The following is a 12,454-nucleotide window of genomic DNA, read 5'->3' on the forward strand; positions in this document are numbered from 1 at the left end:
GGGGGGGCTCGCTTTTTCCCCTTCTTTCTTCCAAAGATGTTTGAAATCGCAGTCATTTACGCTCGACAATTTTTACAATAGCCTTGAGCCATAATTTTGCGAGTCTCTCCAGCATCCATCCCCCTGTATGGTCTCTCTCTACTGGCCAAGCACGACCGTTTCTCTCCCCAACCGTGGATTTCCTATTACTCTCGTTACGACTCACTGAGCCCCAGGCCCAAGGATAATGATGTGTTGTTTCTTGGTAGCATAATTTGTCACACGTACATTTTTTCTTCTTCTTCTCTTGCAGAAAGCTCTGCTCCCTCTCTCTCTCTCTCCCCTCTCTCCCTCTCTCTCTCCCTCTCTCTTTCTCTCTTTTCTCCCTCTCCTACATTTTCTTGCTGTTGCTAATTCATGGTGATCAAATGATGTACGACAAAATAAATTGTAAAGAGTGACTGCCCGGAGTTGGGAACCTGAAGGTGTTTTCCCCCCTCCCAAGGAGAGAGCAAACCTTTAAAAAGGAAGGACAATTGATTTTGGGGGGGAGCTTAAGTGAGCCTTGACTTTGCAGCTGGTTGAAAGCAGGTAAGTTTCTGGCCTTGTGTCTGCCTTGTGTGTGTATTTTGTTGTGTCTTTTGGGTTGTTGGCCGCGTGGGGAGGGACGGGAAGGGAGTCTTTCAGAGGGGTGGGGGGTGATTGTGTGGCAAACGCTCATAAAGAATAAAACTCCTATTGCAAGAAATAAGCAGATGAGGGGGGAAGGCAAAGGAGGAGAGCAAGAAGGAAAGGGAATAGGAAAAGATGGGGTGGGGGGGAAGACAACGAAGCGGGGAGAGCGAGAGGGAGGTATGACCGAGTCCACTTAAAGGGAGAGACTCTGGGAGATGTTTCAGGAGAGCCAGAGCTTTGGGGGCGGGGGGGGGGTCGGATGCTGCTGGGGGAGGGAGCTCGCGGGAGATTAGGGTCCACCTGGAACGGGATGATAAAGTGAGTCGAGAGGAGCCCAGTCCGGTGGAAATAGGAAGCCGGCGATCCAGGACTGGCGCCAGGCAGGGCAGAGTGAGCCGCAGTGGAAGGCGCAGGTCCGGCCGGATCCCTCTGAGCCGGGCGGCGGCGGCGGCGGTTCTCCCGGGCTGGCGGGCGCGCGGGCCGGGTGTGGGCAAAGGGTCCCTTTCTGCTCAGCCCTAGAAGGTGCAATTACACGTTAAGGACCTGGCGCATCGATCTCGCCGCCCCCCCCCCATCCTGCCCTCCTCCGCCTGGATGCGGGCGGCTCAGACTTTTTGCACAAGTAGTTCCAGGGCCGGGGGAGTCGGGGTGCCCGAGTTGGGGGGCTCGGGGTGGGGGGGCTGTGCTGAGGGGCTCTGAAGGAAGCTGCGGCTTCGGCGGCAACGCTGGATCCAGAGATCCCGCGCCGAACTGCGTGCCCCCCCACCATCGGATAGCCCCCAGCCCCTCCCCCAACACCTGCCGGTTAACTTGAACTTCTCATAGTTACAGGAGTTAAAGCCACTGCGCCCAGTGCCTGGGAGGGAGAACCGTCCACACGAATCCCATCGGGTCTGCCGGCTCTTGCTCTAAATCCACCCCAGTAGCTCCACTGCCTTCCTCCTCATCTTCCTCGGTGCCGCCCCGCGGGGGAAGGGGAGATACACGCCCGAACTTCCGCGCTTTGAAATGCAGGAGGTGGGGGAAGGCGGGGGAGAGGGGGTCTGGGGCTGGAGGGATTCCCCTGCCAGGTTTAAAGGCGTCTCTGGAAAATTAGCAAAACTGAGTGGTGACTGGGAAGCCAACAGTTTGCGAAGCAGGGAAGCAGGCAGGGCCGGGGTGAGGGAAATGAGCTAGAATTGATAAGGACAGCTCCCGCCTCTGCCTAGTCCACTGAGCTGGTCCTCACCGCGCTCCGCTGCACTTTCCCGGGAGAAGAAAGGGCTTTATCTGCTCCCTCAGACTATTAGTCTAGGAGTTTCTCGGGGCAGCACGGCTAATCGAAGGGGTCCCCAGCTTTTGGAGGGCTAAGTATTGCCCGCCCGCACGCCTGTCGTGTCCCCGTTCCCACCCCCCAAAACTGGACCAACTGCGAAAAGCAAAGCTGCGGGCGCGAGTTGACCTGGAAGCTCCGCCGACGGTCGCCTCTGCGCTCTTGGGCCACCCCCCGGCTCCCCACTCCCCGGCCTCTCCCCGCCCCGGCCGGGCATGGACACGAGCCCACGGGGTGTCTCGGCCTCAGCCGCCACTTTGCCGTCGCTGCTGCCACCGCTGTCGCTGCCAAGAGCCGAGCCCGGGTGGTTTTAGGAAAGTGGGGGACGAAGTGTGTGGGCGGTGGCGGGAGGCGTAGTAGGGAGCAGAACGGGCGCCCGGACCCCGGACAGGGCCCTTCTGGTGGCGCTCACGGATCCAGCGCCTTCAGACCTCCTCCGAGGGTCGGGGTCCGGAGGCCAAGCTGAGCACTGATTGTGGTTCTTCGCCCTCCCCTCCCCTCCCCTCCACACCCGTCCCCACGCCGACCCCACCCCACCCCCTCCACTACCCTTCTCCCCTCCCTCCCATCCCCCACCCCTGTCTGCCAGGTCGGAGGAGGGTTTAAAGCCAGGTGCGCCGAGTCAGCTCGCCATGTCCAGATCCGGGGACCGGACCTCCACCTTCGACCCCAGCCACAGCGACAACCTGCTGCACGGCCTCAATCTGCTGTGGAGGAAGCAGCTGTTTTGCGACGTGACCCTGACGGCCCAGGGCCAGCAGTTCCACTGCCACAAGGCCGTGCTGGCCTCCTGCTCGCAGTACTTCCGATCGCTTTTCTCCAGTCACCCCCCTCTCGGGGGAGGGGTCGGCGGCCAGGACGGTCTGGGGCCCCCCAAGGACCAGCAGCCGCCGCAGCAACAGCCGCCGCCGCCGCAGGAGGAGCCGGGGACTCCTTCCTCCTCCCCCGACGACAAGCTGCTGACCAGTCCTCGGGCCATCAACAACCTGGTGCTGCAGGGCTGCTCGTCCATCGGGCTGCGCCTCGTGCTCGAGTACCTCTACACGGCCAACGTGACCCTCTCCCTGGACACGGTGGAGGAGGTGCTGTCGGTCAGCAAGATCTTGCACATCCCCCAGGTCACCAAGCTCTGCGTGCAGTTCCTCAACGACCAGATCTCGGTGCAGAACTACAAGCAAGTGTGCAAGATCGCCGCACTGCACGGCCTGGAGGAGACCAAGAAGCTGGCCAACAAGTACCTGGTGGAGGATGTGCTGCTGCTCAACTTCGAGGAGATGCGCGCCCTGCTGGACTCGCTGCCGCCCCCCGTGGAGTCGGAGCTGGCGCTCTTCCAGATGTCCGTGCTGTGGCTGGAGCACGACCGCGAGACCCGCATGCAGTACGCGCCCGACCTCATGAAGCGCCTCCGCTTCGCGCTCATCCCGGCCCCCGAGCTGGTGGAGCGGGTCCAGTCAGTGGATTTCATGCGCACCGACCCGGTCTGCCAGAAGCTGCTGCTGGACGCCATGAACTACCACCTGATGCCCTTCAGGCAGCACTGCAGGCAGAGCCTGGCCAGCAGGTATGAGACAACAAAGCGGGGGGTGGGGGGGAAGAGGCGAGAGGCCGGAGGGAGGGGTGGGGGCAGGCAGGAGGAGGATAGGGGTGGGCTGGGCGGGAGGCTCAGGCTGGCTGAAAACAAACAGTTCAGACTGTGTGGGGAAAGTTGATTTCAGAGTCCCTGAAAGGTCAACAGGAAACTGGCCTCACAGCATCTCCGAGCTCTAGAAAGCCCACGTTCTCAATATCCCCAGAGCCGGAGATGTGGGACTTGCGGGCTGAAACTGACAGGCAGGTGGGGTCAAAGGCCAGGCAGTTAGAAGTACAGCCTTGGAGCCCTTTTTATCCAGGCTTCCCTCTACATCTCAAAATATGCTTACTTAAGAAAAAGGGTTCTGTGATGAGAAGTCCCCACCCCAGTCCCCCTCTTTCCTGCCTTGGGCAAGCAGAAGTGCCAGGCGATGCTCGAGGAGGAAAGCTTTCATTCATTCTGACACTCAAGTTATTTTCTGTTTTTCAGCGACTGGGGTTTGCTTAGAGCTCTGAAAGGCTTTGTCTTTTAGGGTCGCTGTGAGAAATTCTGGCATCCCATACCCAGGCAAACTTTTCTATCTTATGAAAAAGCAAAACCTTTCCTTACAGCAAAGCAAGAGGATTCGGGATGTCAGAGTGAATCCTGCCTAGTAGTTCCCATGTCAGAGGGAAGCACGGTTGAAAACTGAGAGGAGGGGAAGGTCATCTAGCTGCAGTTAGGTCTGTACGCCTGCTCTGAAGTCACAAAGAAGTTGGAGAGTTGTTATTGTTGTTGTTGTTGCTATTTGGAATGTGTCCCCTGTGTGTATTGAACGTGGGATTTCCTGTCAAAGTTGAGAGAGAAACAATGCCTTTGAAAAATGCTGCTGAGATTAAAAAAACAAAAAGACTGTTGGAATTGGCAATCATGTTTTATTGGCTCCAATTTTAAACGCCTTTTTTAATGAGCCCTAGCAGAGGGTTGCTTTCTCTTTTTACAAAAGAGAAACAGTATCTTCTCAGTTTCTCATGATAAAACATCATGATTCCAGATGCCAGGCTATCCCAGTCTAATCCACCTAAGTGCTATGTTAGAAAGTACACAGTTTAAGAATCCACCATGGCCTTTTCCCACTCAGAACGATGTCTTAAACATGGGGTCCACTTTCTGCAGCCTTATGGAATTAAATGTTTATTTTTTCCATCATGATGTTTCTACCAGACCTAGGTAACTAAACTTTTAGGAAACTGGAAGATATTCTCTACAGTTGTTTAGGGAGCACTTGTATTCAGGTGAGGCCCACGGGAGGCATGGGAAATCTTGAACTTAGAAATCTTGTAAGTTGATTTTTCTACTATTTTCAAGAAATGAATTGTAGTGTCAGAACATGACAGTTAAGACAATAACACAAACGAGGATCCAAACTCATGTGATTGAATAGTGAACACAGGAGTCCAAGCGACAATAACATGGAATGTATTTTTGTTTTGTAAGAGTTCCAATTTGCCTAAAAATCAAGATGGTAAGCTTAATGTGACAGGCAAATGTTACCACACCAAGGAACATTGGTGATCAATATTCTGTTATTTTAACTTTTGTGACTTACAAATATACTTAACTTAGCATGTATCATACTATTAAGTTATAGTCCTGAACATACATTTATTCATATTTTTTAAATGTACAATCTAGTATAAATTCAGAAACTCAGAAGGATAATAAAATTAAGATTTAACTTGTTCTAAGAGTAATTTGGGGAAATAAGCATTATAAATTTGATCCAATAAATAAGCTTGAAGTCCTCATTGCACTTTTACCTGATAAATATGTCCTAGGTTTCAGTGTTGGAAGAGTTGACTTTCAAAATGCAAAATCCATTTCCCACCTTAGTCTGGATTTAGCATGCCAGCTGGGGCCTGCTGGCTCTGTCCTGGTGGATGGCTGAGATACTAGGCTGCCTGGCTCCGTGACGACACCGTCCAGCTTCACTGGGCCATATCATTTGAAGGATATGTAGTGGCGTCTGACCACTGAATGCTTACAAGTGTCATGGATGCTGCAAGAATCTGATACTTCTGCCATAGGAAGAAAACTGTATTTTCCTTTAAAAGCGGAAGATACGGAAAATAGTTCATGTGAACCTATTGTTGATCTCAAAGTAATATAATTTAGACTTTGTTCCATTATTAGTAACTGAAGCATTTTAATTTCAGGGACTAATTACATTATTCTAATTTTAATTCACAGAAAGAATGCAAGAATAACCACCAAGATCTTAACTTAAATGTAGACAAAAATGTTGTAAGTTGCAACCAATAGTATGATATCAGCCCATTTGTTATAGCATCAGAGCAATATAAAAATGTTCTCTCAGTCTTACATGTAGTCTAACAGAGGGATAAATGTGTTAAACAATTGTTTTTGAAATTGCATCACTTTTATTGAAGACAATTGAATGGAAGGGCATTGTATTTATTACTTTTTATCCACCTGTAGTCTAAATATGAAAGAGTTCCTCAAATTCAGAGGAGTGGGAAAATTTAAATTGGCCAGTCTGTTGGAATAAGTTCAAAATACAAGCATATAGAATAACTTCAGAAGGAATTTACTTGTTTAAGAATACATGTTATCTATAGAATGTAGGGCTATTAATATAATAACAATATTTTAAATATTTTTTAAATTATTGAGTAATTTTGAATTTTTATTAAGTCTAGAAAAATAAAGCAAACCAAGCATAGAGGCTTTATAAATATGCAAATTAATTTAATTTTTATCCTAATTGCTTAGTTTTTCTGATTATGACATTTATACTCGGATTCATATTTTATTTTAGCAAACTAAGCATTAAGGATATTAAAAATAATAGACTTATTATCTTATATTAAAGTATATACATAACTAATTTAAGACCACAGGACCTGGATGGACAAAAATTAAAATATTTTGAAGTCTTATTTCTTATTTTCATATTGCTTTATTGCAAGAAATGGGACACTTAAGAAATAAGTTTTGAAAAAGTTTCTGGGAAAGTCATTATTAAAGGCTTCTAAAGCAAAAAAATTTAATAGAGTGACATGACATGCAACATTTAGTGCATTAAGAAGTAAGTATCAAAAGACTTGTAGTGTAAGTTTAGCTTAAGTAACCCAAAAAGTTTTTTTATTTGTATTTAAAAAATTTTTATGCATAATTTAGTAATTGTCCCAAATAAATCAAATTGGACTGGCTTAATTAACTTCTCTTTTACATTTTCATTGCACCTCCCACAATGTAACAGTTAAATAAATGTTTAGTGAAAGTTGAAGGAACTAAAATTATAAAATAAGAAAGCCTCAGTGTTACATTTTACCAAAAGTTCTTCAACCTATGTTACTATTGCACATAACAAAAGTCCATTGAACCTCCTCCAGGAGAACACGTGTAATAGAAAAGCATTCATAAAAATAATTATATTTTTAAAATTTCCCACCTTAGTCTGGATTTAGTCTGGATTTAGTCTGGATTTAGCATGCCAGCTGGGGCCTGCTGGCTCTGTCAGCTATCCAGCTGTTACAGTCCTGTATACAGGCCTGTATTGAAGTATAATTTTGAAGAGATTATATTTTATAGATGATAAAAGGCTACCTTATAAAGATTTCACTTTCTGCAAAACAGTCTATTTAAAGATTTCATATAAATTAATGTAAAAATCTATTTAAACATCAGAAATACTAATTATCTATTTGCTAAAATGACTTGCAATGATTAAAAAGCCATTAGAATTCCTTAAGGCACAGTTTTGATTCCTGGTTTTGGTGCTTAGAAAATGTTTCTTTAAATGTAGGACAATATTTTCTATTGATTCCCTTCCTAAGACCTGAATAACAACCTTAACAAAGCAAACTAATCTTGTGTCCTCGCATCCTCTAAATTGTGATTTCCCTTTATGTCAATTAGATACCCTCAGATAAGAACTTGTTAGGTAGTTAGATTTTGTATCAGAAGTCACTCAACCATTCAGAATACAATTTGTTTATTATCTAAAACAGGACCATTGATTACAAAATTATATCACAGATATGGGAGCCAAATAGTTATATCCTACAATCAAAAAGCAATTAGAGTAGATATTAGTGCATTGCATTGGCTCAGAGGACTTACTGACAATAGTGGACATGTTCAAATTTTAACTCATCTTTGTTTTTTCCCCCATACTTATGAACACACTGAGGCTCACTTATTACCTTAGCTAATTTCTAAGTATCTCAAATTTCTTATCTTAAAAATACAGTGAAAAATGTTACTTTACTTACAACAGTTACTTCATACCAGGTGATATTCTAAGTCTGTTACAAATATTAAGTTACTTAATGCTCATAATAACCCTAAGGGATGGGTACCATCATTGTTTCATTTTATGCATAGAAAAACTGATGCACAGAGAAGTTAAGCATTTTGCCCATGACTGCACAGCTGGTAAGTGGTAGAGCCCAAGTCTGAGCCCAAGCAGTTGTGGCTCTTGAGTCCGTGTTCTCATCCATGGTGTTCTGCTTCTTACTATGAGCCTCTCTATTCTATCATGTAATCTGGTGATTGACCCTAGAGTTATATGTAGGTTTAAGACTTCCTTTTTGGAAAGACATTTGTGAGGGTTAAATTTTAATGTATCTGACTTTAAAAGAAGTTAAGGACATGTATTATTCTGGACCAAAGGTCAGCTTTTTTGTTTCTGTAAAAGGTCAAATAGTAATTATACTTGGCTTCAGGGTCACACTAACTCTGTTGCAGCTACTTCACTCTTCCTTGGTAGCACAAACAGCCACGGACAATATGTAAATGAATGAGCATGGCTACGTTACAATACAACTTCATTTGTGAGCATTGAAATTTCATGTAATTTTCACATGTTATGAAATATGATTCTTCTTTTGATTCTTTTCCACCATTTGAAAATCTAAAAACCATTTTGTGTTGGGGGGGTGCCGTATAAAAACAGGAGGCAAGCTGGATTTGTTCTGTGAGTCATAGTTTGCCAAAACCCATTTTAGGCACTTGGGATACATCAGTGAACAAAATGGACACAAAATTTTGCCCTTATTCTAGTGGAAAGAATCCCTCTGGTGTTCTTGCTTCTGTTTGGAAGGAATTCAAATCTAAATAATTCTATCATGCTAAGTTAAAATTTCAACTTTCTGTAGTAAGACTTAAGAATTTGAATAGCAACCCCAGGAAGGTAAATGGTGATTAATTAAAAGAGTGAACGCGTTGCTCATTTTTTTCCAACATACTGGATGTAGAACCAACTAACATAGATTGGTCATTATTCAGAATAGGCTTTAATATCATTGATATGGTATTTTAATGATTTCCAGGAGGAAAGGTACATTTAACACACTGCTTTCTGAGACTGACATGTACATATCGAATAAACGAATCTAGGCATATGAATGAACATGTGACCAATTATTCTTCTAAATGCCAACCTGTATCTCCAGCTGCTGTGATCAAAGGGCATTCTTGGCAGGATTCCTGACTTCTGAGTGCATCAGCTGGATTAAGTATGTCTATAGAACCTCCCTGCCTTCTCCAAAGTGGGTAACCGCTGGAGGAGCGTGCGTGCTGCTGTAGGTTTGGCTTATGTGTCTATCTCCCCGACTGGATCAAGTGCCTGGACTTGACCCCAAAGTGTGAGTTCAGTATGAATGCGTATTGGTCTTAAATATAATTGTGGTGGACACTTAGGATTTGTTTCAGTTTCATGTGAATTGACAAAGCCAATGAAAGATAAAAATGGAGGTAATTTTAAAGATGATTACATACACACACACATACACGCACACAACTGCTGTTTGCCAGTAATAATGGTACCTATCACTAATTGAGCACCTACCATGAGTGAGCTTGACAGATTACTTACATTCTTTCTAGTCCTTTCAATCTTTTAACATATTAGACAGTTGAGGCTCAGAGAAAATAAGTAAGTTGTCCAATTATCTGAATAATGTTGAGTTGGGAGTCAATTGTCATCATCTGAAGAATAGTCTCTTATTATGAGTGCATATTGTACATATGGCCTCTATGAAAAGCAAACTCCAATCTACACCTCCCATATCTTTGTTTTACCACAGCACAGTAGTGATTAAAAGTTCCAACCCTCTAACGCATCTTCAAACCACCCAACCAATGAAGAAGAGTGAGAGGAAGATAGTAGAAAGCCCAGATTTTTTCCTACTGGTCTACCATACTCAATTATTCGTTCTGAGATTAAGGGGCTAAATAATGAGATTGCTGAGATTATCACTATGATACTGACTTACTAAAAATAAGATGAGCCAATATATTTTAAATAAATCAATAAAAATAAAAACTTTTCAGCTTAACTCTGAAAAATAATTGTGAAAATAAAACAAACCAAAACAAAGCCTTGGAGCTCGTATTGGAACCAAGAGATTGCCCCCAGCCCCCTAGATTTCTGTGCACTGGAGTCCTAGAGAAGCTATCAGCTTTGTTTCTGTGAAGACAAGAGAAAGCTCTTCACATTGGTGATACTTACAGGTGATAAATACAACAGGTAGAAGCCAGAATTATAAAAATACTCGTATGTTTTAATAACAGAAAATAAGATTAGTCTAATTGAAAATTTATTCTGCTTATCTTTTGTTTCAAGAAAATCATTTTAACATTCGCTACACTGTAGTGTTTATGCCTTCTGTCATTCATTTGGAATTTCAGAAAATATATTCAGTGCTATGTCATTTCCATCAACATCCAAGTTAATTCTTGATGCATGAATTACTAATGATTTCTCTTAAAAAAACCAAACAAATAAGCACTGTTATGATATGGGCAGGACAGTGAGTTAACCAGGGGAAGGACTCTCGGTTGTAACATATAGTGAGTATGTCTATTTTACTGTAAATATCAAAAGGGCTTATTTACTCGCAAGTATTAATGACAATCAGGTTAGAACTATTTGCAGCATTAGAAGTAAAGCAGAAATGCACTAGAGAAAGCTTATTGTAGTTGGGAAATGAAAATAGCGAATATTTGTGATAGAGAGAAAATAAATCAAAGGGAAGTAAAAAGAAAAAACAGCAGTAACAAAAATGCAAGGAAATATGGGAAATCAAAGAAATTATTAAGATATAAACCATCTGAAACAGAAAGAAAAAGAGAACTAGTAGTAAAGGAGGACGGGCAAGAAAATTCTAGAGTTTGGAGAGTAGACGCTCAATATTTGCTGGACTAATAAGCACAAATTAAGAAGCATTTAAGTCACTACATAGTGAACATATAATTTGCAGAGTTATAGACAAAGTTCCACTAAAAGGAAAAAAAACCTCTTTTCCTCAAAAGAAAAAAATCTTTCAACAAGAAAAAAATGGTCAGTCATGGACCCTTCACTCCTATAATTTGATTCAGTTCAATAATTATATATTTGTAATCTGAGTTAAGATGTTTTATAAATAACTCTTTGTTCTTGCGCTAGATAATGCAGTAGCTTCAGAAGCATCAGGGTTTAAAGGGGCAGTCTGTTATGCCAACAGGAGGAGATGAAAATGTAACTGTATTCTTTGTAAATCTTGATTCTCAGTATAATTAGAGCTGGCAGCAGACCTGAGAAACAAGGGGACCTTCATGACCTTGGGCACATTTTCTAAACCCATGCCCATGGCCGTGCCACGCCCACGGTGGGAATTTGGGATGATGCGTCGAATTTACCACTAACAAGAAGTTCTGCCACGGAATATCCCCCAAACTTATGCTGAACATGTATAACACACCAAACTCTGTGCTATGCTCTGAGATACAGAGTGAAGAAGACAGACACATTCGTGACTTCACGTGGTTTACCGTATAAGGAAGAAGAAATAAGTACACAGATTAATCACACGGGTAATACATGCTACAGATTGGAAAAGTGCCATTTGCTGGGAAACGGTATAACGCAGTGCTGTAACCTTGTCGGAGTGGCCGAAGAGTTCTTTCTCTACAGAAGAGGTTTAAGATGAACTTTGAGAGATGAGATATCCAGAGTAGTGGGTCTGGGGGAAGGCAGGGTCTGCAGGTGGGGAAGGCATAAGCTGAGAGAGGAGTACGTACACGAACACCAGGCGGCAAAGAGTTCGGTACCTTCCAGGGGCTGAAAGGAGGTGTGTGTGGCTAGAGATTGTGCAGGGAGGGTTGTCCAAATCATAGAAGAAGTTGTGGGCTGTGCCAAGGATTATCCACTGCATGGATGAATTCCATATGGAAAAATCAGCGTGCTTTTATACTTGAACTGAGTAAATGATCAATACTATATTGGAAACACTGCCGCCTTTGAATTCGTAAACCTAAGTGTGTATCTTAGCTCTACTTTAGCTGAGTCCCAAATCAGTAAAATGGGTTAAGAATTATAGTTCACCTTCCTGGGGTTTTGGTAAGGATCAGCTCAGAACGTGAAAGAACTCCAAACAGAAAGTGCTAGTTGTAATTGATTTCTTTTTAATTTTAAAAGATACACTAAGCAAAGTTACCTGAATACGTTTTTGCCCATCTAGAAAACTCTTGAACATATTTGTGATTTCACTGATAGCACAGAAATAGTCAGACTTCTAAGGGCCTAAGAGTGAAGTTGGAGGGACTCGAAGGTGAACACAAGGTCATAGAAGGAAGTGGGAAAATCAGAATTTTTGATTGCTCTAGCAATTTATATTTCATTCCTGAAAATGATGGCCTTTTTAGGTATAAGAGTCTCCATTTCTTCCTTTCACAGAGGAGAGTCCCTCCTCTTTTTAATCTCATACATTCGATGTAGGGCTTCGTTTGCTGCCGCTCGCAGAGCCTCTGGCGTCCGCGTCTGGCTCTCTGCTCCCACAGCGCCTGCGAGCGGGTTGGTAAGTTACACCTGCGCAGGGACCGGAGCTTCCTCCGAGCTCAGCTGGGCCACCGTATGGAGACTGGCTCACTGG

At 43.9% G+C, this 12,454-nt stretch overlaps 1 protein-coding gene across 1 annotated transcript in view; it reads left to right on the forward strand.

Moving 5' to 3' along the window:
* The first annotated feature begins 452 nt into the window (after positions 1–452).
* Positions 453–12,454, forward strand: part of KLHL14 (kelch like family member 14) — a 101,712-nt gene continuing 89,710 nt past the window's right edge. Inside the window, exons 1-2 of the mRNA XM_030876499.2 lie at positions 453–570; positions 2,556–3,527. Coding sequence (XP_030732359.2) covers positions 2,599–3,527 — 929 coding nt within the window. The 5' untranslated portion in view covers positions 453–570; positions 2,556–2,598. The remainder of the gene's footprint in view (positions 571–2,555; positions 3,528–12,454) is intronic.

This window comes from Globicephala melas, chromosome 13 (assembly GCF_963455315.2).
Source record: "Globicephala melas chromosome 13, mGloMel1.2, whole genome shotgun sequence".
Taxonomy (NCBI): Eukaryota; Metazoa; Chordata; class Mammalia; order Artiodactyla; family Delphinidae; genus Globicephala; species Globicephala melas.